This window comes from Rhinolophus sinicus, chromosome 13 (genome assembly GCF_057876585.1).
Source record: "Rhinolophus sinicus isolate RSI-liver-muscle chromosome 13, RSI-T2T, whole genome shotgun sequence".
NCBI classification, from domain to species: domain Eukaryota; kingdom Metazoa; phylum Chordata; class Mammalia; order Chiroptera; family Rhinolophidae; genus Rhinolophus; species Rhinolophus sinicus.
In genome coordinates, this window is record NC_142513.1 from 61,953,361 (window position 1) to 61,979,451 (window position 26,091).

The following is a 26,091-nucleotide window of genomic DNA, read 5'->3' on the forward strand; positions in this document are numbered from 1 at the left end:
GTTGCCTATGGTGATAGTTCATTCATTCCCAACATTTTGCTGTATAAATTGAGCACGATTCGTTTTCTCACCTATTGTTGGTAGACAGTTGAGTTGTTCCCAGTTCAGAGCTATCCGGAACGGGGCTTCTGTGAACACGGGCTTGTGTCTTTGGTGCACACCTGAGCACGTGGCTCTCGGGTGTGGATGGAGTCGATGTGCCGGCTCACAGGGCGTGTGTGTGTTCCGCTCACATAGACGCTGCAAACGTAGGCTTGGCTGTTAAAGGGTTGAATTTTAAGTGGCTGCTGTGAAACGGTGGGAGATGGGGTTAGAGCTGCAGCTCTTGATAAAAGATGAGCTCAAATTCAGTGTCTCGAAGGAGAGCTGTGGCAACACCTCACTGGCTTTTGAGACGCATCTCAGAGCCACATTCTTCCTTGAGCAGCATGTTGGAGCTGTCACGAGAGGGGACCACACCCCGTCCCAGCACAGAACTGCCAGCAGTCACTTAAGGTTTCCTAGACTCTCAGCTGGGAGTATCTTGGGGCCAAGTTTCACCCCCTCCCCACCTTCTGGAATATATGCAGAAAACTTTTGCTTTGAGTTTTGTTTTTCCCAAAAAGTTGGATGTTCCCCTGGGTTTATGACATGTGCTCCATTGTGCTAACCCTTTCTCACCATTCTATCTCTTGCAGCAATTCACACAGTCGCTGTAATTTTCACATTTTGGAAGGCATGTGGAAGGGGGAGGGATGCGAGGAGAACAGGCAGTTCCTGCTGCCACTGACTGATGGCTGGCCGGCCCGGGTGCCCACGGGTGGCCGGGCAGCATGAAGAGCTCGTGGGGCAGAACACGCTCTGGAAGGAGGGTCCAGCAGGAGACGTCTGCTTGCTCCGGGAAGCCTTTTGTTCACAGACCAAGACGGGAATTTTCAAGCTCCTTTGCATGTTAGGAAAAAAAGAGTTGTGTTCTGTACAGCTAAATACTTATGGAGCCCAGATGTTAGCTGGAGGCCCCCCTGCCCCACATGAGCTGTGTGCAATTAGCTCAGGCCTCCACCAGGTCCACGGTCCACAAAAGTCCAGACCCCTGGCCAAGACTGCTCCTTATTCTCAAGGGGCTGAAGCTGTGAGGGCCGCGTCATGCTGTAAAGTTTTACCAAAGTGGGCAGAGACAGCCGAGGCATGAGCTGGGAGCGTGGGAGGACTGGACTCTCAGACCCTGCCCTAAAGTCTAGACGGTCAGAAACTGGCTCTCCACACAGTTGCAGGTGATTGCTCTACGGGAAGGGGTGTGGCTCCAGCCTGTAACAGAGGTGGGGTCAAATCCTACCTCTGCCATTTGTAACCTGGTGGCCTCGAGCCTGTCACTGAGCTCAGTGTCCTCCTCTGTAAACGGTGGTCACGCCCCCAGCGCCGCGCCATGGGCAAGCCAGCGGGTTGCCGGTTGAGATAGTATGCTCAACCTGGCACATGTAGATTTTCCAAAAACATTCTGTCTTCTCCCCAGACTTGATGGAATGCGCTTGTCCTCCCACATCACAAAGCTTCTCATGGCGACATTTTGGGATGTGACCCCAGAGACACCCTCTTACCCGTCTTCAGCAGAGCGTGCAGCAGACACCCAGCATCGCCTACAGGCTCCCGCTTCCCCAGGGAACTTCCTGGGAATGTGAGATCAGAGAAGGGACAAGGCTTTTCTTCCCGAATCTACGGATGGTCAATCGCAATGTGGATGCAAGAGGCCACACCTCCTCTTCACTGTGTTTAAGATGTTCCGGTATGAAGCGTCTTACAGGCAGCTCTGGGCCCATCCAGAAAGCAGGGCTGAGGAAGGAGGGCAGGGCCCCGGAGCATCACTTTGCCTCTTGGTTCAGGTGACAGAAGCCCAGCCTGAACTAGTTTGTGCAAAATGGGGCTGGCTCATGGCCCCTAACATGGCTGAGTCACAAAGCAGAGGGGTAACCAGGCCTCGGGAAGCGTCAGTTCTTGGAGCCTTGACTGCGTAGGGAAGTTGTTGTCCATTTTTCTGCGTCTTTTGGTGGGTTGGCATCCTCACTGAACCCTGACTTTTCCCACCTGTGAGAAGAAACATGACCACCCCTTGAGTCCAGGTGGTAGGAAACAGATACTCTGTATCCGTGCATGAATGAATGAGCAGGTGTCTGGATCTGTGTCTGTCTATATCTGTGACGATGCACCATTCTTCACACCAAGAGTGAAACAAGTCTGCAGGTCAGATGTGCAGGGAACAGCCCTTCCTTGAAGTGAAGTCAGTTTGCCTCCTGTCTCTTCATTTGGGATTTGTTCCTAAGTAACCGTGGCTCACATGCCTCTCTTGATGCCACTGGAAAGTAACCAGTCCCCAGTGGCATGTGCTCCATTGGTGCAGTACATGTTCCTTTGTTGGCCGGCTCTGCTTGGGTCCTCCTTGGCCGAGTGAGCAAGAATGAAACCATTGTTTGTTGTTGCTGTAAGACATGGGTGATGTTTGTTACTGCAGCGAAAAACTGGCCTATCCTGACTGATGCCCTCCCCATGAGAGAGGGAAGGGAGAGGTAGCAGGAAACCAGTGGGGCTGGGCAGAAGCTCTCCCTAGGCACAGAGTTAGATCAGCAGAAGGGATGGAAGCAGAACCTGGGTGGATACAGGCTTGGGAGACATGCTGGACTCCTCAGAAGGGGCTTTTAAGGCTCTGCTTAGATGGAGAAGAAGAAGGCAAGGAAAGGCCCTTTGCTTGAAGGAAATGATGTAAAGTTACCAGGGGACTAAGAGGAAACAAAACTGCTCACCTCCTGCTTGGATTTCATTTTTCACAGCGAGGGGAATCATCTTTAAGCTAAAAAGGATGGAACATGGCGTGCAAAGGGAACAAGCTTTGACTGGCCAGCATCTAGCTAAGCCTGCCCTGGCATAGAGCTCTCGCTCAAGAATATCTGGGGAATGAAGGAGTAAAGGTATGTGATGGGGAAGGTGGAGGGTGTCAGCTACTTTAATTGGGTCCAAGTCTTTGAGCTCCGTCGGGAGGAAGTGGAGCTGTGAAAGCAGAAGCCATATTAGTAATCTTGCAGAAGTCAGGGGCAGTGGGAATGGGAGGGGTCACATTGGAAATCAGAAACAGTCAGCATTGCTCTGAGTTCTTTTAATACAGGGAAAAGAAAAGGGGAATCCAGAAACTCCAACTGTGAGTTAATTTTAACTTCTGGCATGTTTTCTAGAAGAGTCTATCAAGTTGATGGCTTGTGAACAACTGGGAAATAAAGTCGATGTTACCGGGAGTCCGCGTGTACTTAGAAAGAAGCTTATTTTTATGGAGGGCTTGCCAAGTGCCAGTCAGTGTGCAATGGGGATTGTTTTAATCAGTGCCCAACGTAATCTAATGAGGGGGGCCCGTTTGGTAGTTCATGACGTGGCTCACAGGATCAGGGTCCACAGCCTGCTCTGTCCCACTCTGACAACAGAGCTCACCACAACGCTGCCCCTCTTCATGTGTCCTGGGGCTGCCCACCTGGCAGAGGGCGGGAGTCAGCTGAAGTCTGTCTGCGTGTGGCCATGGGGACCACCGAGATGCTGGCCCAGCCCTGCTGAGTCAGAATGGCCCAGGACGGCATCGGTACCCAGCACGCCTCTTGGCCAGGACGGACAGCAGAATTCCAGACCCACTGGAGCAGCAGGATGGGAAAGGCCATCCTCTCAGATTGGAGGGACATTGGTGTGGAAGGAGAAAAGGGGAAATACGTTCTCTTAAAATAGCCAGTTCCCCTCTTGTTGGTTTTCTCTACGTTATTCCTTCCCTACAGCCTGTTTACCATTAAGGCAAAATCCTAAGGCCTGTTTGCCCAGAGGAGGGAGAGGACGGATAGGAAGCGTGGGACCTTACTGTCAAGCTGTGCCGTGTGGAAAGCCTGCTGGTGCTCAGAGGGGAGAAAGGTGGGCAAAAAGGTGAAATCGGGGTGTCCTGCCAGTGCCTCCCCCCACCCCCCACCCCAAAAACCACCAAGGTCAAAGCCTTGAATGGGGCTGAAGGAGAGGGGCAGGTAGAGACAAACACAGGTTTGCAAGAACTCCAGAGCCTGACCTGGGGAAATTCCAAGCCCTTTAGATCCACCCCCAGGTCCCCAAAGCCAATGACATATTAACGTATTTAAGGTGTGTCGTATTTAATGTGTGGCATCATGTTCCAGAAGCCGTGGTGCAGCTCTAAGCTTTAATATAGAGTATAAATGAAGCTACCAAAAGAGGTCATTTAAAAATCCATTTCATTTACACTTACTGAATTTGTGAATTTTGAACAATACATTTATTAGAAATTAAAAAAAAGAAGTCGGTCCCTCCTGCAAATGGTAAGCCTCAACTGAAACAGAAGATTTAACATGTATTGTTTCAAACTCACAAAACTCAAAAGGTCTGAAAGAAACCTGAATAATTCACAATTCCAGTGATTTTTATTGGGTGTGTTTGCAGCATTTATTTGCACTTGTGACATAATGAAAGAATGGCACTCGGACCCTGGGAACTGTGTCAGAGCCATTACACTGCCACACTGGTGGCTTATCAGTGACCCATTGGGACTTTGAACGTTAAAATCCTACAGTCAGAGCCGATATCTGGGCTTTTTGTTTCTTTGGCTTTTGTTTCCTTTTTCTATTATTTATTTATTTTTTTATTTTTTTATTAAATTTATTTGGGTGACAATTGTTAGTAAAATTACATAGATTTCAGGTGTACAATTCTGTATTACATCATCTATAAATCCCATTGTGTGTTCATCACCCAGAGTCAGTTCTCCTTCCATCACCATATATTCGATCCCCCTTACCCTCATCTCCCACCCTCTAACCCCCTTACCCTCTGGTAACCACCAAACCATTGTCTGTGTCTATGAGTTTCTGTTTCTCATTTGTTTGTCTTGTTCTTTTGTTGCTTTTGGTTTATATACCACATATCAGTGAAATCACATGGTTCTCTGCTTTTTCTGTCTGACTTATTTCGCTCAGCATTACTCTCTCAAGATCCATCCATGTTGTCACAAATGTTCCTATATCATCTTTTCTTACCGCCAAATAGTATTTCATTGTACCTATATACCACAACTTCTTTATCCATTCATCTATTGAAGGACATTTTGGTTGTTTCCATGTCTTGGCCACCGTAAACAAAGCTGCAATGAACATTGGAGCACACGTGTCTTTATCTCTAAATGTTTTCACATTTTCTGGGTAGATACCCAGGAGAGGGATTGCTGGGTCATATGGCAATTCTATTCGTAATTTTTTGAGGAACCTCCACACCGCCTTCCATAGCGGCTGCACCAGTCTGCATTCCCACCAACAGTGTATGAGGGTTCCTTTTTCTCCACAGCCTCTCCAACATTTGTTATTATTTGTCTTGTTGATGATAGCCATTCTGACTGGGGTGAGGTGATATCTCATTGTGGTTTTGATTTGCATTTCTCTGATGATTAGTGATGTTGAGCATTTTTTCATATGTCTATTTGCCGTTTGTATGTCCTCTTTGGAGAAATGTCTCTTCAAGTCCTCTGCCCATTTTTCAATTGGGTTGTTTGTTTTTTTGTTGTTGAGTTGCATGAGTTCCTTGTATATTTTGGATACTAGCCCCTTATCGGAGGCACTGTTTGCAAAAATCTTCTCCCATTCAGTTAGCGGCCTCTTTATTTTGTCAATGGTTTCTTTTGCTGTGCAGAAGCTTTTAAGTTTCATACGGTCCCATTCGTTTATTTTAGCTTTTACTTCCATTGCCTTTGGAGTCAAATTCATAAAATGCTCTTTGAACCCAAGGTCCATAAGTTTAGTACCTATGTTTTCTTCTATGCAGTTTATTGTGTCAGGTCTTATGCTTAAGTCTTTGATCCATTTTGAATTAACTTTGGTACATGGTGACAAACAGCAGTCCAGTTTCATTCTTTTGCACGTGGCTATCCAATTCTCCCAGCACCATTTATTGAAGAGGCTGTCTTTGCTCCATTGTATGTTTTTAGCTTCTTTGTCAAAAATTATCTGTCCATATTTATGTGGTTTTATTTCTGGGTTCTCAATTCTATTCCATTGGTCTATGTGTCTGTTTTTCTGCCAATACCATGCTGTTTTGATTATTGTAGCCCTGTAGTACAAGCTAAAGTCGGGGAGTGTGATACCTCCAGCATTGTTCTTTTTTCTTAAGATTGCTTTGGCTGTTCAGGGTCTTTTGTGGTTCCAAACAAATCTGCTCCCGAGAGGCAGGAACTGTGCTACGAGGCAAAGAAAGGGCCAGCCGCAGCCAACATCGTCCATTCTCTGCCCTGCTCCCCAGGTTACGGAGTCTCACTGGTGGTGGGGGGAGGACAGGCTACAAGGCACAGTCATAGCTCTTCTGGGCAGCGCGTGAGGACTCAAAGCTTGGCATAGAAGGGGAGCTCAGAGAGGGGAGCGAGGCTGGGGGCTGAGGGGGGCCCACACCATCACCCCTAACGGGTTTTAACTTCCTGGGAGAGATGGTGCTCTCCTGGATGGTGGGAACATTTCTGTTTTGTGAACTATTGGGTATTTCTTCTACATCTGAGTTCCTTTCAGTTACTCAAACTGTTCAGTAAGATGAGCCTCCCTTCTACAGCCTTAGAGGTGGTGTTGTGGGCACCTCTGAGGAAGGTCTCTAGGGGAAGCCTTTGCTTTCCCATGTCACCCTCCAGAAGGCCAGTGTGGCGGTGACAGTGGCACACAGACAGCCTGGACTTGCTGGAGCCGGGCCAGCGGTGCCAACCGTGATGGCAGCAGCAGCTCTGACAGCAGCAGCGTGGTGCGTGCTGCCAGAGGATGGCCCACGACCAGACTTGGGGCAAACCGACCGCCCCCAAATGCAGTGAAGTAGGGGGTTGACTGGGGTGGAGGTGTAACGAGGGATGCTGGAACCCAGCTCTGCCGCTTAGGAGGTGTGGCCTTAGCCACGTTGCCATGGACCCATGTCACAGGCTCAGTGTGAGGGGCAGATGAGAAAATGCATGGAAAACACTTAGAACATGTTTTCTGCTCAGTCGCTACTACTGCTCTCTTGGAAATGTCTTGGAAAGTTCTACTCCTCAGCCATACTCTTATAAACAGAGGGAAACAGCCCACACGGTGTAGACTGGTCCACGGTCCAGCTGTAGATGGCCACAGTCCTCCAGGAAAGCTCCATCTTAGCCCTGCACATATTCCTCCAATTTATTTTTGTATCAGCTTCCACCACGAGGCCTTATGTGAAGGGAGAGACCGCCTCAGCCATCTGGTGTGCCCGACACACAGCATGGTGCCCACGCATGTTTGTGGAGCTGCCTCCTTCCTACTGTGACCTGTCCCCAACCTCCCACCTCCCCTCTGGGCACTTGGAGTGTCCTAGAAGCCCTTGAACTGGCGTTTTCATTAAACAAGGACTTCCAAGGGACAACCACCCTTTCCTTTCCTGTCCGTTCTTGGGCACGCCAGAAGCTCTCAGTTCACAACAGGAAACCAATAGCTTTGTACTATCAGAAGACATTTCCTTCATAGCACAAAACGTCTGAGTAAGAATTTCGAGCTGGGCTTCACCCATTTCCTGCGCAAGGAGGCAAATTGGCCTATCCTTGCCCTCCAGAGCCTTTCCTGGCCAGCCCGCACTGACGCGGCGCCTTCTGCTCTGGGAAGATGAGCCCGTCTTCTCCGGCCACACAGCATCCAGCATCCTGTGTGGCAGACTCACTTGCAGTGGCCTCTCAACATTTAGGCGGAACCAAGAGTCTCTGACTAATTTGTACTCCTGTCTGAATATGTTTCATAGGCAGCTTTAAGAGTAAAAACTCCTGGGGTAAAGGAAGTCAAGCAGAAATTGATAGATGTGGGGACCATGAAAACTCTGAGGGACTCACGCCCAGTAGCTCCCTTACTACTGATTTGGTCCATAGGGGGATATGACCTTGAAATTGTAGGGTAGGAATGAGCTTTGCCTGACCCTGTGGTCCATCCCCTGTCTCACGCAGAGGTTAGAACACTGTACAGCCCACGACTCCTAACAGAGAAGACTCTGGTCCTCCTTACTAGTCACATCGCTCTTCCCAGGTGAGTCTGGAAGAGTTAAGAGACAAGTTCAATTGCCTGCATCTTACAAAGGGGAACAGCAGAGGTATTAATGGGGCGATTGCTTCTCACAGGCTGCAGAGCAGGTCTGTGGCAGAGCCAGGTTAGAACCCAGGTTTCTTCACCTTCAGGACCATGGCGCCCCCAAAGATGAGCATTTTGAATCCCTTTCTCCTAACGCTGTCTTGGAAACTCATGTGGATATGGGGGTTCCCCTACAAGGTAGCAGAAGGCTGTGTGTTTCTAAACAAAAATCGCCCCAAGAACTCCCAGCTTCTAGAGAGAATTCAGACCGAGCCCCTCCTCTCGCATGTCAGGCAGGAAGAAAAGGAGCGCCGGGGGCTCCTGGGCCTTGGAGCAGCCCAGCCAGAGGCGGGCCATGTCCCGCAGGCAGCGAAAGAGGGGCGGGTACCAGCAGGCGTACCTGGTACAGGTGACCTGTCTGTCAGGAGGCGGCGAAGTCCCTCCCCCCAGCAGCAGCCACACCTCACCATGGGCTCCGGTGGGAGAGACCAGTCAGGAGCGTCCGTAGCTGGTGGTGAAGCAGCATCCGAGTCACGGAGTTTAGACAGCAAGGATCCAGCCTTGTAACAAGCACTGATCTCAAGGCACATGAGCAGCACACAGCCAAGCCTGAGGGTTCCCAGTGAGAGGACGTCGTGGGCAGGCAGGTGTAACACACAGGCCGTCGTACCGCTGAGCAGCGCGTTCCCCTGCCCACGCGCTGACAGGCTGGCAGTCCCTTGGGGGGAGAGGCACGGACGGATGGTTGGTGTAGGCACGCACTACAGTTATTTCCCATAGTTTTCAGTGCATAGAGTGGGCTTTGCCATTTTTCACACATGCGTTTACCCTTCACATATAAAGTCCAGAGATAGACACCCCTCCAGATATTTTTATGAATATTTACCAAGCAGACTCCCAACAGGAAATGAGTGGCACACTCAAATTTGGATAATGGAGGAGGATTGAATAGAGGAGTATTTGCGGGGGTGGGATGGGGGTGTTGGCGGGATAGTGCGGTGATCGGAAGCCTGGGCAGCTCCAGGTGATGGGACGGACCAGTGGCAGGGATCTGGAGGGAGGAAGTCTTGTAGGCGAGATGCTTGCAGAGGAGCCAGGACTTCTGGTCAGCAGGCAGCCCCTTGCAGGCAGCCTCGCAGAGGGAATCCTGGAAAACCAGTCCCTGACCTCGTTCCCGCCCCTCCTGCCTGCTGGGGCCTCCCATGGGCCAAGGGACACCTGGATACTGCAGTGCGTTCGTTCGGAGTAGCCAGTAGGGAGGTGCGGCTTGTGCAGTTGATTGGATGCTCGGAACAGGCTCAGTCAGAGGCTCTGTGGTTCCAATGCAGGGTTTGTCCTGCCCCCTGTGCTCCGAACATATGTGGGGTTCGCCAGGAGGCTGCAAAGGAGGCATCTGCCAGCTGAGTTTCTTTTCTTTGAAAATGAGAAAAGAAGGAAGCGCCCTTGTCAAGCAAACACCTCATTATTGATGGTCAAGAAGCGGGCAGAAACAGAGTTAGCTGTCTGGACAGTAAACAGTGTAGGGTCATGTCACACGTGCTAGCTTTAGGGAAAGGAGACCTCCTGCTCTCATGGAAGGCAACGAAGGGAACCAAGGGGATAAGTCCAGGGAGGCCGAGGGAAACGTGAGAAAGGTACTGGGGATCCCGTGTTTCCCCGAAAATAAGACCTAGCCGGACAATCAGCTCTAATGTGTCTTTTGGAGCAAAAATAAATATAAGACTTGGTATTATATAATATAAATATAATATAATACCGGGTCTTGTTTTACTATAAGAGTAAAATTTACTATTTTACTTATAGTAAAATAAGACCCGGTATTATATTAATATTATATTATCATTATATTATATTATATTATATTATATTATATTATATTATATTATATTATATTATATTATATTATATTATATTAGACTGGGTCTTATATTAATTTTTGCTCCAAAAGATGCATTGGAGCTGATTATCTGGCTAGGTCTTATTTTCGGGGAAGCGCGGTAGGTGAGGGCTCAGTGAAACTTGGACAGATGGTGGTTCCGGAAAACAACATAAACAGAAGACTTTCTTGAAGGAACTGACTATGCCTTTATTGTGTGTCAAGTAGAGTTGGTGAGCTGGGCACCTGACATAAGCTTGTGACAGCCAAAAGAATAGGTGGTAAGATGGGGTCAGGAGAACACAGCTGTGATTACCCTCAAGGTGGGCGCCCAGACGAGACGCGATGGTTGCGGGGGCGCGGGGGCCAGCCAGCAGTCAGCTGCCACTGCCACTCAGTAGGTGCCGTTTTCTTCTCTGGTTCTTCACCCCAGCCCTGGCACCACGGTATTTCAGATTAGGACAGATTCTGGTCAGAGGACCTCAGAGGGTCTGTCCTGACACAGGACCAGGACGGGAGTTCCCTGGTTTATGGGAAGGGAAGCCCCAGTGCTTTGGGGGAGCCCATCTCTCACTCTTCTCAGACTGAGGCGGTGTAGCTTATTGATTATTTATTGATCTTTGCTGTACCAGGCCTAATGACACAGAAATGGCGTGTCCTTCAAGAAGCCTTTCTATGACACCATAGCGTGAGGTCCATGCGAGAGAGGAAAGGCAAGATTCATTGTCCCTTAGTGGGGAGGCAGCACAGGTGACCCCAGGTGAGGCCAGGTGGGAGATGCCCCCAAGTTGGTACTGCTGCCTAATGCACATACGTTTCCCACTGGGGACAGCAGAGTTGCCAAGGACACAAAATGACAAGTCTGAAAACAGGGCCAGTCACTGGTAGAGTTATAGTGACACACACCTCTGTTCAATGCTAAATTTTTCAGAATGGATGTAGAAAATCCCTGCCCAGTGAGATCACAAAGTGAAATTTAAAGAGCTTGCTCATTGAGTTACTAAACCATTGGCCAAACTGTTCAACAGCTTATTTGGGGAGAAAATATGAAGAAATGGGCTCGTGTTCTAAGGAGAAAAGCATTCGGGTTAATTGCAGGACAAAAAGTCATTGTTGAGTAACGGGAAGGTTTGGAGACTGTTCCAGGCGATCTGGAAGGATGGAATCAGGAACTCTCAGGGGTGCAAGCCTTACTCGTGGCAGCAAACTAGGTTGAATGACGTTTAACTTGACAGTGTAACGGATCATGTGGCCTTATTTAGGGGCTCAGGGGATGGAGACCCAGAGGTAAGGGCCCTTTGTACTCAGTGCCGCAGAAAGGGGCTTGGGCGAGAGAAATGCAGCTGGGACCACCTGAAGGACTGCACGGAGGTAAGGTAGGAGCTTACCGGTCGCCCAGGCACCACGCTTCCATCTGTTGGAAGTTCAGAACCAGCAAAACGAGTGTAGGATGATGGAAATCAGAGGTATGGGTGCCTGTGGCACAGATGGGGGGAATGAGTGAAGGGGGGCATGAAGGGATTTTCTGGGGGTGATGGATGTGTTCTTTATCTTGATGGAGGTGTACACATTTTTCAGAATTCACCAGATTATACACCTAAGCTATGTGCAATTCACTGTAGGTAAATTTTATAATATGGAATTAGAAAAATAAAAGAAATGGGGAAAATGATTTAGGAATGTTCCTGTATGGCCCATCCTTCAAAAGGGAAAAAGGATCTCCCCAGGCCGCCGCCTTGAGAGGGTGCCATGAGAGCTGACGCATAGGACTCGATGCCAGAGGACCTGGGCTCTGCACCTGGCTCTCTGGCCGCTCACCTTGGGGAGCTGGTCTCCCTCTACCTCTGTGCTTGTCTGTAAGCCCAGGGCACTTACCAGGCGGTGGCTAAGCTCTCCAGGCTGAGACTCCCTGTCCCCACTTTCTGAGACAGGCTGGCCGGATGAGCCGTGGGTGTGACCTGTGATTCTTGTGATCTGAATCTCTTCCACATGGCTGGTGTCAGCCCGGGGCAGGCAGCAGGAGGGAGAGCGGGGCAATCTGATACCTCGGGGAAGTCCAGCGCTCCGTTGTTGCTAAAATTAGAACCAGGCTGCAGTTTAGATCAAGGCCATTCCTCTCCCTGCCTGGTGAGCTCACTCTCCCTCCACCCTGCCCTGCAAACGCGCTCTGAGTTATAGCGACCGTCACGTGAGCCCCAGCTGACTCCCAGTCCGGAGGAAGAAAGCTGAAAGGGGGGCCTAGTCTCACAGAGACCCTGACTCTTTGAGACATAGAGACAGAGAGTAGGAAAAAGAGAAAAATGAAGCAGACGAGGGAAAGGGCGAAGGAAAGAAGACTAAACAAGTGAAGAGAAGTAGCGCCTGGGAGGGAATGTGAGTGGGGCACCAGCAGCGCTGTACTTGGCCCTTGGCTGCTGTGGCTCCCCCAAAGGTAGCAGCCCCCCTTGTTGTAGAAAAACCTCCCCGTAAGAAATTATGCTGTTTCTTGATCACACACAGGCGGACCTCGATGCATTGTGCTTCACAGATACTGCGTTTTCATCAGCATCGAGGCGAGACCCTCCTGCAGCACAGCGATGACGACTCGCTAAAGGCTCCGACGATGCTTAGCGCCACTTAGGCACAAGGTATTTTTAATTAAAGTATGTACATGTTTCCACAGAGTGCTGTTGCACACTTCACAGACCACACTACAGTGTCAACATGACTTTTCTCTGCACCAGGAAACCCACAAATCTGTGACTCGCTTTATTGCAATGTTCGCTTTACTGCCGTGCTCGGGACGCAAGCCTGCAGCCTCCGCGAGGAGCTTGCTCGCATCCGGGTGCCTGCCAGGGGCTGGGCTGGAATCCCAGCTGTGTTACCCATGGCCCGGGAGGAACCACGCAGGCTGGCTGCAGGGCAGGTTGGGGACACTTGGGGACAATTCTGTGGTCTGGCTGGTCTTGGTCAATACCGCCTCCGGGACCGAGGTCATGGTGGCTCTTCATTCCTGGGGCTGCCCCGAGGATGGTCTCTCCATCCCCCATTTTCCCAGTGCTCCCGGTTTGCATCCAGGTGCATCTGGCTGGACCTGTCCTTTCTGACGAACATGACAGTGCCCCGTAGCTTGTTAAGAGCCGCCTCCCCTGCCCTGCAGCCCTACAGCCCTCTTGCTGTGAGCCGTGGCGATCAGGTCGGCGTGGAATGTAAAGTGCCTGGTGTGCTGGGCACAGAGGAGCTGCTGAGACGACAGCTGTTCCATAGGAGGAGTTACTAGGAAGTTTTAAAAAGCCGTTTAATCAATCAGCCAATCAATTTGACGTCCTGGACTTTTCAGCTGAATGGAAAACATTTTCTCTCAGGAAAGTCCGTGTCGCACTTTTGTGCTTGATGGCCGGCCCGTCATACCCGGATGCCATTCTCGTTGTTGCCGTTGGTGACGATGGGATGAGGACGCCAGCTGGAGGTTGCACCAGGTGCCCTGTCCCTTCCCGTGGGACAGGGTGGAGCTTGTGTCTTCGCCGCCCGGGGACCCTCGGCACACAGTGGGTCTGATGGCTTCACTTCGGGCTCAACTTGCAGTGAATTTCAATCTCGTCACCTGGACACTGCTGAGCAAAACTCACAGGAAGTGCTCCCCAGGACTGCCCTGGCGTCACGCCCCCCAGCCCCCCAGGGTTCCCCAGAATAGAGCCACAGCTCATCACAGGGAAGGAACACGCAATGACTCTTCCTCCTGGGCGTCTGGCGGTCCCCTCCTCGGGCCTTTGGGTGCTGTCTGCCCTCCCCTAGCTCGTGGCACCTATTGACAAGGACATGGGAAGCATCTGCCCCACTCGTGATGTCTGTGGTGGCCGTGCGGTCTGGATGCATAGGTCTCACTGCAGTCACAGGTACTGAGAGACCAGCCCTTTTTCTCCACCAGAAACACCTTCGGAGAGAAGGAGCCAGGCCTCCGGAGTCACACGCCCGAGAGGGGCAGAGCTGGCCTTTCAGGAGGAGCCTCCGGAGCAGTGGGCACAGAAGGGGCGGAAAAGAGAGACACTTCCTTGTAGACATGCCCAGCGCAAGCGGGAAACCCTGGGCATAGCTCTGTGGTCGGCTCCGTGAGGCTGTGTGTGTGAGGCCCCGAGAGGCGGGCGGCCCCCTTCCGTGTGGAGACAAAACGGCCGACTCAGAGCTGAAGCCCGAAGCATCTTACCTGTGGTGGCCGCACAGGAGCTCTGTCTGGGCCTCGGCTCCTCCCACCATGAAGTCAGGAGGTCAGCCCCACCTGTCCCTCCTGCCTCTGACGCTCGCAGATGGACACACCAAGGCCCCCGCACTCTGGCTCAGCCCCACCGGAGGCAGGAGCTACACCTCCTTGTCTGTCATCTTGGTAGGCCTTGCATTTAGAGGTTCCCTCAGACCTGAGGCCTGCTGTTGCTGTCAGGATGTGTGTGTCCCCCAAGTCTCTCATTGCCTGTCATGACATCTGCAAGCCCCACAGCCCCCCCAGTTCTCTTGAGTCTCCTTTCCGGCTAGGCAGGCCTGGGCATGGCCTGCTGACGGACAGTGGGCGTTCAGCCCAGGGCCCCGTGGAAGGCCAGACTGTCTGGGCTCTGGCCCGTGGCGGCACCGTCCTTGTCCCAGCTTCTTGCCTTAAGCTGCTGCAAACTGACCTCCCAGACCCTTCAAATGGGCCTGTGTGCATCTGTGAGACTGGGTAGTAAGCAGAGATACCAAGGCGTTTTCTATACGTGTGGAGGGAACTCTGCGTGCCTTGTTGTCTCATTCCTTGAAGAAATCCCTCCTGTCTGAACTGCAGTCGAACCCCAGAATTGCCCATCTGAAGACGTTTGTGTCCTTTTGCAAAATACCGGTTGGAGATGTTGGATGTGTTACCTCATCTTTGTTATATAAGGACTCACTTGATAAATTTCTCCTTGAACACGGTGCCAGGAAAGATTTCTCCTTCCAGCCTGATTCCAAAGTTATTCTACAATGAGAAGGGTATGAGCCAGCGCGTTTCCCTCCCATCCAGGAAACTCAGAGATAAATCAGCCTTCAGCTGGAGTAAACAGCTCATCCCAGGTGCTGGAAACATGCTGTTCTCTTCTCGTCCAAATTGTTCTTCTTTGAGTTGCGGTCAGTTTCTAAAGTTTCCTTAGACTCTTTTGAGAAATAGTGAGGTGCCACCTTCCCCCAAGTGAATGCATGTGTACACACACGTGTGCGTGACACAGGTGTGCCCCCGGCCCATTTCTTCACGTCACCATCACCACGTCCCTGCTTTAGGCACTGGGCGTGCGGTGACGAAATGCTGCTGCCCAGGCGTTGCTTACAGATGGTCTATTGGGGGAAATAAGCAGATGTGCAAAGACCTTGAGGGTAAGGCAGAAGGGGGTGAGTCTGAAATCCAGGGGCAGAGAAAAAGCCGGCGTTGTTCCAAAGAAGAGAGGGCGACTCTGGAAAAAGACATCAGAATGGGAAGGCTCCTTGGAAGGAGGGGCGTTCCAGCTGGACTGGGAAGGATGGAAAGGACGTTGAAGGCAGAGGTAGAGGAGGGTCGCCTTCTATGGCGGGAACGCTTTGAGCAAAGACGTGAGCAGGAAAAAATAGGTTGCCCTCCACGTTTGCCCAAAGCCTGAGGGCTCGAGTTTAGTTGGCAGGTAAGATACACAGAGGAGGCAGTGGGAGCCAAGGAGACTGTCCTTCTACGGCGCTATGTACTTGGCCATTTATCAACAGAGTTTGGGTTGACTGTCCTTTTGTTCAGTCACCCAGGGAAGTGGGCAGAGGAGCAAAAGGATGAGGCCTCCTGTGGCTCAGGTCCTCGGGCCGGGGGCGGATACGTCACTCATTGTGAGCCCCGCAGCCTGGAAGGGAGACAGCCAGCTCTGCAGACCCAGCTGCAGGCCTTGACTCACAACGCCTCGTTCCAGATCTGTATGCTTTACGCAGTGATCACAATAGGCCCAGTACCCATCGGGCAAGCAGAGGAGGAGGGGTCGTAGGGCCAGGCTGCCCAAGCCGACCTCGGAAAGGAAAGCCCAAGTTTTGTTTTCCTCAAGAGGTGGGTGGGGCTGCTGGGGAGGAGGGAAGGGAGGAGCCCCTAATTTAAGGCAGCGGTTCCCTTAACAACGCCTGCAGATGGATGAATTTCCGTGTGGCCTGGTTCTCTGTTCCTTTTCTGCTACTGAAGAGGAACAATGAGGGAGTGAGGGATAAGCAGTGATGTTTATCTTTCCAGCTCTGAACTTTCAAATGCTGGAATCCCCCGTGGTTGGGAAGAGTGGGTGTGGTCACTTCCCACCATTGCCAGAGGTGGGGAGACTCTGGGGAAGAAGGGGTGTGATTTCCTCCCTAATAGGAAATTTATCTCCCGAATGGGAGGCTGCACAGAGTCATCAAGCACTTATCTCCAGAAGCAGACGGCCAGAGAGGAGCCCTGCCCAGTCGTTTACCCCCAAAGGGACGGAGTGAGCGCGAGGCGGGGGTGAGGGTCACCCCTGAGGCCCGCTGCCCAGGAGAGCAGATTGTGGCTTCTTCCTGCCCGGCTCTTCCACCCCTGACCCAGGACCCCCTGTGGGTCCCCATAACTCCTCCCAGGAGGAGCGCGGGAAACGAACCCAGGGGAAGGGGAATTTGGGTCCTGGCTTCCGATGGACGCCCGAGCCCTGGGATGTATGTCTCAGCGCTTGGCACCAGGCTCGGGGGTTCTGAGAGGCCCACAAATAGCCCCGACCTGCAGGGCTGTTTGTTGCCATGAAGCATCCTCTTTCCACCTTAGACGTTACAACAGGAAGGAAGTCTGAATGCCACAGAGGCTAACACGTAGTAAATGATATCATTTCCATGGTTCTAAATCCTTATTTTTAAACATCTGTTTTATGGACCGAAAGTTATGCAAATCTCCCTCTCCCTCTGTCTGTCATATTTCTAAAGGATTTTCCCCCCTGTTATTTATGCAAATAAATAACGTCTCTGCGTCTGTTTTGTCATCTGTGGAATGGGTGTGACCTTTACCTCATAGATGTGTGAGACTTGAGACAATACACGTAAAGCATTTGTACCAATTGGCAAACATTCAGTACAAGGCATCCTGAGGGGAGAAAATTTCCACCTTAAATTTCTTCCGCCTCTGTGCCTGCCTCCCAGGTTTTTGGTACGGCCTGGGATTTTCTAAAACATTATTTTTAGTTATGGTTGACCTACAATATTATATTATGTTCAGGTGTACAACATAGGGTTAAACATTCATATGCTTTATGAAGTGATCACAATACGTCTAGTACCCATCTGGCAATATGCATAGTTATTACATTATTATTGACAAAATTTAATGCTCATTATTATTTTTCTTCAAGAATTATGTAACTGCATTACTTTTCACTACAGTCACAATAATTTTTTCACCTCAGTTCTGTGTTTAAATCATGTCAGTGCTTATATAATATATATTTGAGTGTTTATATAATGATCAGTTTGCTCACTGCAGCCTCCCTGTGACTGAGTTCTTTACCTTAGAGCCCAGTTGCGTACGATTTTTAAGGACAGGTGTAGGACAGGCGTCTTCTGAGCTGAGCTGTGCCTCAGAGTGTCTTTCTGTTGCGTTCAGCCATGAACAGCGACCCACTGCTCTTTGAAATCTTGCTCTGCGGACTCCTCCTCCGAGTTTTGTTGACCCACCGGGCAAGGCCTTGGCCAGCTCCCTGTTTCTTCCTCTGCCTGAGACGTTTTATGTGCTCGATGATTATGGGCATTTTCCTTTATCCTTTAAATTTAAAAAAAATGTCTTCGCTTTTTATCCCTTAGGAATCCTCGTTCTGAACAAAAAGCGGGCTACCTCGGCCAGGTCTCTCCCCCCCGATGTGCTGTCGGCGTGTTGGGGGCCCAGCTGATGCGACCCCCTGAATGTGGGCAGCGCCTCCCTGCGACTCCCCAGGCTGGAGTGGTGGCCGATGGAGTTGGTGTTTGTGACGCACAGGTTTGGCCACCAGCTGGCAGGGCTCGAGGAAGGAACTGAGGAGATCCTCACGTCTGTATGTTGGTTTTCATAATGCTGCCTGACTGGGGCCGACTTTCCATATCAGATTTCTGATCAGTTCAGCCTTCCTTTCGGTGAATGGGTCCAGCCAGGGTTGGACTCTGATCAATCATAATGAAGCAGAGATAGTGTGGGGATAGAGGCCTTGGCGCCCCTTCTTGTGCCAAATATTTACCCTTAATTGTTGAATAATGGTGGTGCTGGTGGGGTGATACCTGGGTGACCTGAGAGGGAGGGGCTGGCGAAGCCATCATCACAGGGGACACTTAGGCTGTGCTGGGGTGAGAGCTATTGGCCAGCCAGCATGGCAGCACGTCAGCACGTTCAGACCCGAGGAGCCGTTCCAGCGCACGTCCAGCCCCTGCTGGCTGATGAGTCCTCTGGTCTGTGCCCCCAGGTCCATCACTGCACCTGCTCGGCCTCCCCCGGCGGGGATGCTTTGCGGTGCTGCTTGGATACCAGCGGTGTCCTCCAGAGTGAGGACAGACAGCGATTGGACCTTCTCCAGGAACCTAAGTGCTCCTGACCGATGACCTCGCCGCACTGCTGCCAACTGTACCTTGTGTTCCCAGGTCAAAGGTGTGGCTCTCGGGGTTCTTCCGGGGGTGGTAGGTGCCAGGTGCACAGGGGACTCAGGTGGGCATTTAACTGTTACTGAGTCTCATAATGGCCTAGAACTGAGCTGAGGAACAGCTCTGTCACATGGTGGCCAAACTGTTAGGAGAAGGGTGCCAAGAAGTGTGGGCGTGTTTGGCACAAGACGGTGGTGGTCCTCAGAATGTTCTCACAGTGAGAGGATCCGGAAAGTAGCGGACGTGATCTTGGCACCGGAGCTGCGAGGTGACAGTTGGCTCTGAGAAGGTGCTGGAACGGGGCCACAGCCACGTCTTCAAGGCCAGTTCCTGCACAGGACCTCTTGCAGGGAGTGTGAGAGGAGAGGGCACATGCAGAGTGTTGCATAAACCCACTGACGCATCGGCTCACAGAATCTGGTAGACGTTTGGATTGCTTGTAGGGAGGGCAGGCTGGTGACTAGGGCAGGCAAGCCCTAAGGGACGCTGGCTTCACTTGCAGACCTCAAGATGAGCTGCTAGGGGAGGACAGCCGACGGGGCAAGACACACAGCTGGTGTGGGGTCCTAAAATTGGGTGCTGATTTCGAAGAGGAGAATGTGAGGTGTGGGACTGGCTACAGCGAGGAGATGCTGTAGGTTTGGGACATCCTAAGTGCTAAGACGAAAGGGTTAGTGGAGCTGGCCAGACAGGCCTTAGAGACGGCCTTGGGTTGAAAGGCCACATGTCAGTCTAGTGCAGGACCAGGGGCTGGAGGGGGGGAGCACGGAGGGAGCCTGTCACGACGATGGCGCCGGTGCCGGCAGCTGCAACAGGCACCATTTGTGGGGCACGTAGTGCGAGCCGGCACCCTTCAAATCCGCTACCTCATGGACTTGCTGCAGTACGTGAGCAAAGCAGGTAGTCTTACGATCCCCATTTTACAGACGAGAAAATGGAGGCACAGGGAGGAGCAAAAACCTGCTCAAAGTCACGGAGCTAGCAAGTGCTGGAGTCGGGTATCAAGTTCCTTCCCACTAGTGAAGACCGGGCACACAGACTTGTGATGAAGTAATAAAAATCGGGAATTTTCCTGCACAGCAGAAACAATAGCAGTAGAATTCAGCATGAAAAACGGGGATTGGCTCAATCAGACGCTCCCAGGAGGCATCTGCAGGCAGGAGCCCTTAGCCAGCTTCCTCCCCCAGTTCTTCCTTCTCCCACTGAATGCCACGGGGCCGAGTGGAAGCCAGAAAGCAGGCATGGCCGTGCAGCTGCGTGGTGGACCTTAGTCACGTCTTGCTAGCTGGTGTGGAGGCCACTGAAAGGGGCCAGGCTGAAGTGCTGGCGGCTGCTTCCGGGACAGTGGGGATGCCGAACCTCTTAGTGGTGGTGGCAGGGTGGCGATGGTATTCGAGACCACCCCACGGTAAGGCGGGCCCCCGCTCTGTTACTGTGGGACGCGGAGCTGGGCTGGGGGTCACGTCCACCGGCTCCTGTGAGAGCGAACGGGTCCACGTTCCCTGATAAGATCTGACAGGGAAGTTGCATGTTGGTGACCGGGAATTTCTGGACAAGTTGCGAGTGACAGAAATAGTGGGCACGGGTGTGATGGGTCTGGTTGGAGTAGCTGAGTCCAGACTTTTCTGGAACTTCTGGACATGCTGTTGTTGCCAACAGGCTGGGGAGCTCCCAACTCCTGCTTCACGTGCCAGCTAGTGCGTGAGGTCAGATAGGAGCCGAGGACAACGAGAACTGGTCCCCTCTGTCCCCGGGGTGGGGTGAGGAAATGAGGTTAGATAGCACTGCTGTGCAGTGCAGAGTCTCAGGACGGGGAAGGAGACAGAACAGGGCGCTCGGAGCTGCGAGGAAGGAGGAAGGCTTTCTCTCCCACCAGCAGGCCTTAGGCTGTGCCAGAGGGAGGCAGCACCCACCAGTGACTTCTGACCTTCCATGGAATGTTCTGGAGTGTTTGCTTTTGGAGTGCACACTGAGGAACCACGTCAAAGAATTCTTTCCAAATGTCTTATATCTAAGTCTTATACACTTTTTCAGTTTGGATGTTTGGAAAAGCTAAAAGCGTACTGAGAGGGATTGGTTCACTATGCCCCCAAATCAAGGGCGAGTGAGGAGCCGATGGTTTTGGTGTTAGATTTAAGGTGATGCAGGAAAACGCAAAGTTCCCTGAGAGCCAGGGAGAGGCGACTGGCTTAATCCAGCCGGGATGTGGTTGAGGGAGCGGGCCTTGGCGCGCTCGTGATGAATGAGCAGCCGTGACGTGGAGAAGAAGTGTGTGGAGTAAGGACACGCAGGCAGAGGGGACATCGAGGGCCATGAGAGCCCCGTCGTGGGAAACTTCCGATACTTTGATACCCCTAGAAATAATGTAAGAAGTACTGGTGACAGGACAGGGAGCCGAGACTATTACAAGTACGCAGTGATTTGACTGGCTCTTAACTTCACTGTTGGTTGTCAAGAGGGAAGATGCATTCTAAGTTCTAGAAGCTCAACTTGACAATTCCATTTGGGAACAGAGTAGACTAGGGTCTCCTGTTCTCAGCCATCTTGTCACTCTGTCCTTTTCCTTATTATGGACAAAAAGCTGTACCCATGATGTGCCACAAGTGGGCGCACTTGCCCAATTATGGAAGCAAAGGTTCCCCAGCAAAGATCTCGGAGCAGACTGTCCTCGCAGACTCTTCTGGACGACACATTCCCAGTGAGCGGGAGAAATGGCCCAATGTGATTCGATGAAAGCTGCAAACATCTGCCACATGAGGTGCCTAAGGAACCCAAGCAGAAAACTGGCGTCCGTTCTTGGTCCTAACTTCTTGAACCACTGAGACGTTATCTACTATTTATGCTTTTGTGACACAAATCAGGGTTTTAGTTTAGGTGAGGAATGTCACTGGGCCAGAACGTTTTCAAATATTTTTTTTTTAATGATTACAAAAAAAATCACATGCTCATTATGGAAAACCCTTCCCCATCAGGTACATATATATAATATGTATTATGTATGTGTGTAGATTACATACATGTATATTATGTAGATTATACATGTATATGAATACATGTGATGTTGTGTATTTTATATATAGCACATAAGCATGCTATACATATAAATGTACACATGTACCATCACATAAGTTTGTAAACTACATTATTTTTCCTGTGAATACACATTTTAATTGTAAAATGGACATCTTACATTATAAACTCTTTGTAATCTCATTTTAATTTAATACTTTGTGAGCATTTTCCAAATCATTAAATATTGCTCTTGTTTCATGATTTTTAATAGCTGCATGGCCATCCGGAATATAAATGCTCTCATTCACCGAAATGGCCCATTATTGTTGGCCATTTGGGTTGTGGGTTGCTTGCATTTTTTTTCCTGTTACAGTAAACATCTCCTTGGTATAATATCCAGATAGTGGAAGTCAGAGACACATACACTTAATTTTAGGGACTTTGATAACGTGAGCTAAACTGCCTCTGGAATCACTGCGGCCGTTTTCGGTCTCAGTGGCAGCAGGTGACAGAGCTTCCCAGACATTCTCAGGGTACTTACCAGATTTTGATAGACAGCACATCCCCACCCTAACTGAAGCCGCAGATTAGCAGAGCTCACAGAAGTCCCAGAAGGATCTAGAAGGAGACACTCAGTAACTCAAGGACTATCGTGTGTGTACTTTTCCTCCAGTTTCTCGGAGACGGTCCTAGCGATGCAGGGAGCGCTGGACTTGCAGGCAGACTGACCCGGGCTCCCGCAGGCGGTAGCCTGGCACCGGCTTCATTCCTCGGGCAGTGCAGGTCGCCCCACCGGGCAGAACACCACCTGTGTAGGTATTAGCTCCCCACGTGGAGTTTTTCTATGTATTATACCATCTAGAGCCCTAATATTAAGCATTACCACCCTGGCTGTGTATGTGGGAGTTATGTATTGAAGACACCCTTCTAGTGCATCGTAAGAGGCTAGAGTCCTGGGTTTTCTGTGCTGCTCCGACACCAGCTGTCTGACCTCTGTTAGACATTTCTCTTCCCCTGGCCGGGTGTTTGTTTTCCCATTTGCAAAATGGAATAGTCCTTGAATTTAAACGTGTGAGTTTCTCAAACAGAAGACTATGCGGCTATAGCACTCTCGCTGTCTGTTTTTTCAGAATAATCTCCGGAGTACTTACTGTGTCCTAGGCCTCCTGCCATGGGTGTGAAGCGCGTCATCTCACTTACACGTGACAGTAACCACACGAGGTGGGTGTGAGTATTTTCACATTTTACAGATGGCGAAACTGAGTGACACAGAGGTCGTGCTGTTGCCCGAAGGCCGCACTGCCTGCAGTTGGTTAGTTCTGGGGCTTGAGTTGGGACTGTCTGACTCCAGAACCTGCGTTTTAAATCCCAGAGCTGCCATGGGACAGAGAATGATTTTGCAGCAGTTGTCATGACAATCCGAAATGGAGTGATGTGCATAGAGGGGGAGGCGACCTGCGGGCACTGTGGAGACAGGCCTCGTTTTCTCTTCTTGCATTCTTGTGCTGGGTGCACGTCTGGCTCTGGTGCTGACTTGGGCATTTCCCATAAACTCTCTGTGCTTCTGTTTCCTCGTTTGTGAAATGAGGGGACATCCTATCTTTTTTCATCAGATTAAAGGAACTGGAAAAGCTGACGGTTTGGGGAAATGTGTCTTTGCGCTGATATGCTTCTGTGCACACTCACCCTGTATCTTGGAGAATTTCCTGGAACCGGTCCACTTCTTAACTGTGTCCTATTGTACTGCAAGTGTTTGGGTGATGGCCTAGCTGCAGACACTGTGTGGTTACCAGCTCCCATGCTGCAGAGGAATAGGAGAAACGGACCCAGATTTACCCTGGCTGCGTTCTGAGTCTCGCCCTTAACGTGTGAAATGTGTCCATTTATGTCTTTCTGAAGCTGTAAACACCAGAACTTTCTTTTGACCAGGAAGACAAGACTAATGGATCAGTAGCAAAGAGGTGAGGGGTCCCACGGGTGGGGACCAGTGAGAGCTGGGAAGTCAAAAAGCCCTGGACCGAGAGGCCAGTGACGTCCATTCCAGCCGCTCTTCTTCCCCCCAGAGAGCGCGTGGCATAGCAGAGTTGACCTGCTCTGTAAGCCTCAGCTTCCTCTCCTGTAAACTTAGGTGTGGGACAGACTTGAGCAGTGGGTTTCATACTATACTCTGCAGACTCTTAGGGTCCTCCAGTGGGGTAGGGTGGACGTTTGGGGGCTCACCATTTGAGTCAACCATAAGACCACACCTTTTTGTCTATTGGTTTTATGTGATTGAGCTCTGTCTTGCTTTTGTTGGAAAGGGGACTCCCTTACTTCAAAAAGTTTGAACTAAATTTCTGATGATTTTCTGGGAGTGAATGACACTCCCATAACCGAAATATCAGAGAGCCTGCCTGCTGTCTGAGGTCCATTAGAGACGGCTGGGAGCCCCCCTCCACCCCCCCACGCTGCTGAGAAGTGCACAGTCCTCTGAGGACACTTCCGTCCTGGGTGCCGGTCACTCCGCCTGCAGGTGCTGGCACCTTCTCCAGGACGCACTGCCTGATGAGAATCCCGCTGCTTCCTGCCGTTCGTTGGTAGGGCCTTTTGGCTCTCCCTAGCTCCTGTGGCCTGAGTCCACCTGGGCATTGCCAAACCACCAGGGTAGGACAGACACTTCCTCTTAACAGGTTCCACCCTCCTATGAATCAGTGGGGGTTGTAAAGAGGGGATTTCTTCTGTCTCAAGACTGCAGAGTACGTGCACGCATATCACCCAAGAGGTCAGCTGGAAGGAGGGCCTGGCGGTGACTGCAGGATTGCCGAGGGCCATAAAGAGGCACCATGGCCCATGCCTGGGGTGGGTGCTGGGCTCTGCTGATCACGTCTGCAGGGAGGGTCAGCACGCACAGTGGGCGGTCTCCTCCCAGGTGTCTCCTGGCTCCCAGGTGTCTGGTGCACCAGAGGGAAGACAGATGGAGACAAAGACCAGGAGAGCCGTTTCCGGTCAGAGAGCAGCCTGTGGGAGTAGCAGTAGACGTGGCACGAGCACAGTGGTTCTGTCTTCGAGCAGGGCTTGCAGCGCCCGGCCTCCCTCACCCCAGCTGCTCTGTGGGCAGAGCATTGCCACGTCTTTCCGGAGAGGCCTCCCCTGCACTGACCGTCTGGCACCGTTCCCCGTGTGTGTAATTGTTCAGAGTTGTCTCCTCTTTGTGACCCTCCCCAAAGGCAGGGCCCACGATTCTCTGACTCATCTCTGCCTCCTGAGTTCTGAGCACAATGTTTGGTGCACAGTGACTCTTGGTTGAATGAACAATAAGATGGGCATTTTTCTAGAGCTGACAATATTGACTTTGGTTCTTTCCTCATTCATTTCTACCGGTCTGTCCCCACTGACACTGCCTCACTCAAGCACACCCATCACCTCTCCCCAGGCTGTCTCTTAGCTGGGCGTCCTGCCCCCCACCGCAGCTGGTCTGCTTGAAACCCACGCCGGCGCCTGTAACCCCGGCCAATGCTGAAATCTCTACTCTGCCCTGTATGAGTCCACTCCTTACAGAAGCGAAGGCGCAGTTCTCGCCTGGGGACAGGCCTGCACCTTCTCCTGTCCCCTCTCATTCCCCGTGTTCCTCTCCGGCCCTCGAGGTGCTAGTGTCTGCCTCCACACCCTGCCTCGTCCTGCGCCTCCTGTGTGCAGGTGGTCACCGCGGTTCTGCCATCTGCGTGTCCTAACCCTGTCTGCTTTTCATATTGTGGTGTCCGTCGAGCCTCACAAATGTCTGAGTCACTGTCCCTTACAGCACTGGTCTTACAAGATGATTCTGTCATGAACGGATTCGTGTGGAACTTCGCTGGGCAGCACTGTATCTGTCATCCTCCTCGTGGTTTGCAGGGCACCGTTATGTTCAAGGCTCCAAGAAGGCCTTCAGCAGGAAGCCTGTTCAGCCCTACCGGTCTCACCTGTGTTGTCAGCAGAACTCTTTCCAACCCCAGATTGATTCACACATCACAGAGCATTTGGGAAGTGCTCCCTAGGGAGCTATCAGTAAAGTAACTTTTACCCATTTTTATCTATGAAGATACTGAGGCTCAGAGGCAGAAATGCTTACACGCGCTGAGTGAAAGGGGCTTTAATCCCATTTGGCGTCTTCACAACTCTGGGATGACCTACCATTTGTCATCCACCGAGGACTTTCAAACTTCTTTTCAGCACCCTGGAAGTTACTTGCTTTTAAGATTATGACTCTCGTTTCTCTTTCCCAGTATCTGAACTTTGTCCTACTTCTCTTTCTAAAAATGATTCTGTCCCAAATATTTCTTTGGCCCTTCTTGCCAGATGTTTCACAAGTAATAAAAGGCTCCAATTAAATTTTTCCAAGAGCTTCATCAGATCATGAAAAATAAAATAGCAAATCAGTTTTCCAGTATATACCGGGTTTATGTCAAAATCATATTAACTGTAGAGGGGAAGACATAGCGGCCTGATTTCAAGGAGATATTTATTGCTAAGTGAGAACTGAGTAAATTGCTCAGCAGCCAGCAATGTATGAGT

General features: G+C 51.0%; 1 protein-coding gene across 11 annotated transcripts in view; it reads left to right on the plus strand.

Moving 5' to 3' along the window:
- Window positions 1–26,091, plus strand: part of CFAP161 (cilia and flagella associated protein 161) — a 55,144-nt gene that overhangs the window by 16,615 nt on the left and 12,438 nt on the right. For 8 of the 11 annotated variants that reach the window (XM_088789395.1, XM_088789393.1, XM_088789396.1 and 5 more), the window contains exon 1: window positions 22,727–22,782. Coding sequence is in view for 1 of the 11 variants with exons in the window: in XM_088789392.1 (XP_088645518.1) it covers window positions 22,733–22,782 (50 nt within the window). In the remaining 10 variants the exon portion in view is untranslated. Of the gene's footprint in view, window positions 1–677; window positions 1,254–1,492; window positions 1,763–2,801; window positions 2,940–12,465; window positions 12,594–17,745; window positions 17,973–18,374; window positions 18,557–22,234; window positions 22,374–22,691; window positions 22,783–26,091 lie in introns of those variants that run through there. The other 3 variants (XM_074317690.2, XM_074317689.2, XM_088789392.1) reach the window with 2 other exon arrangements.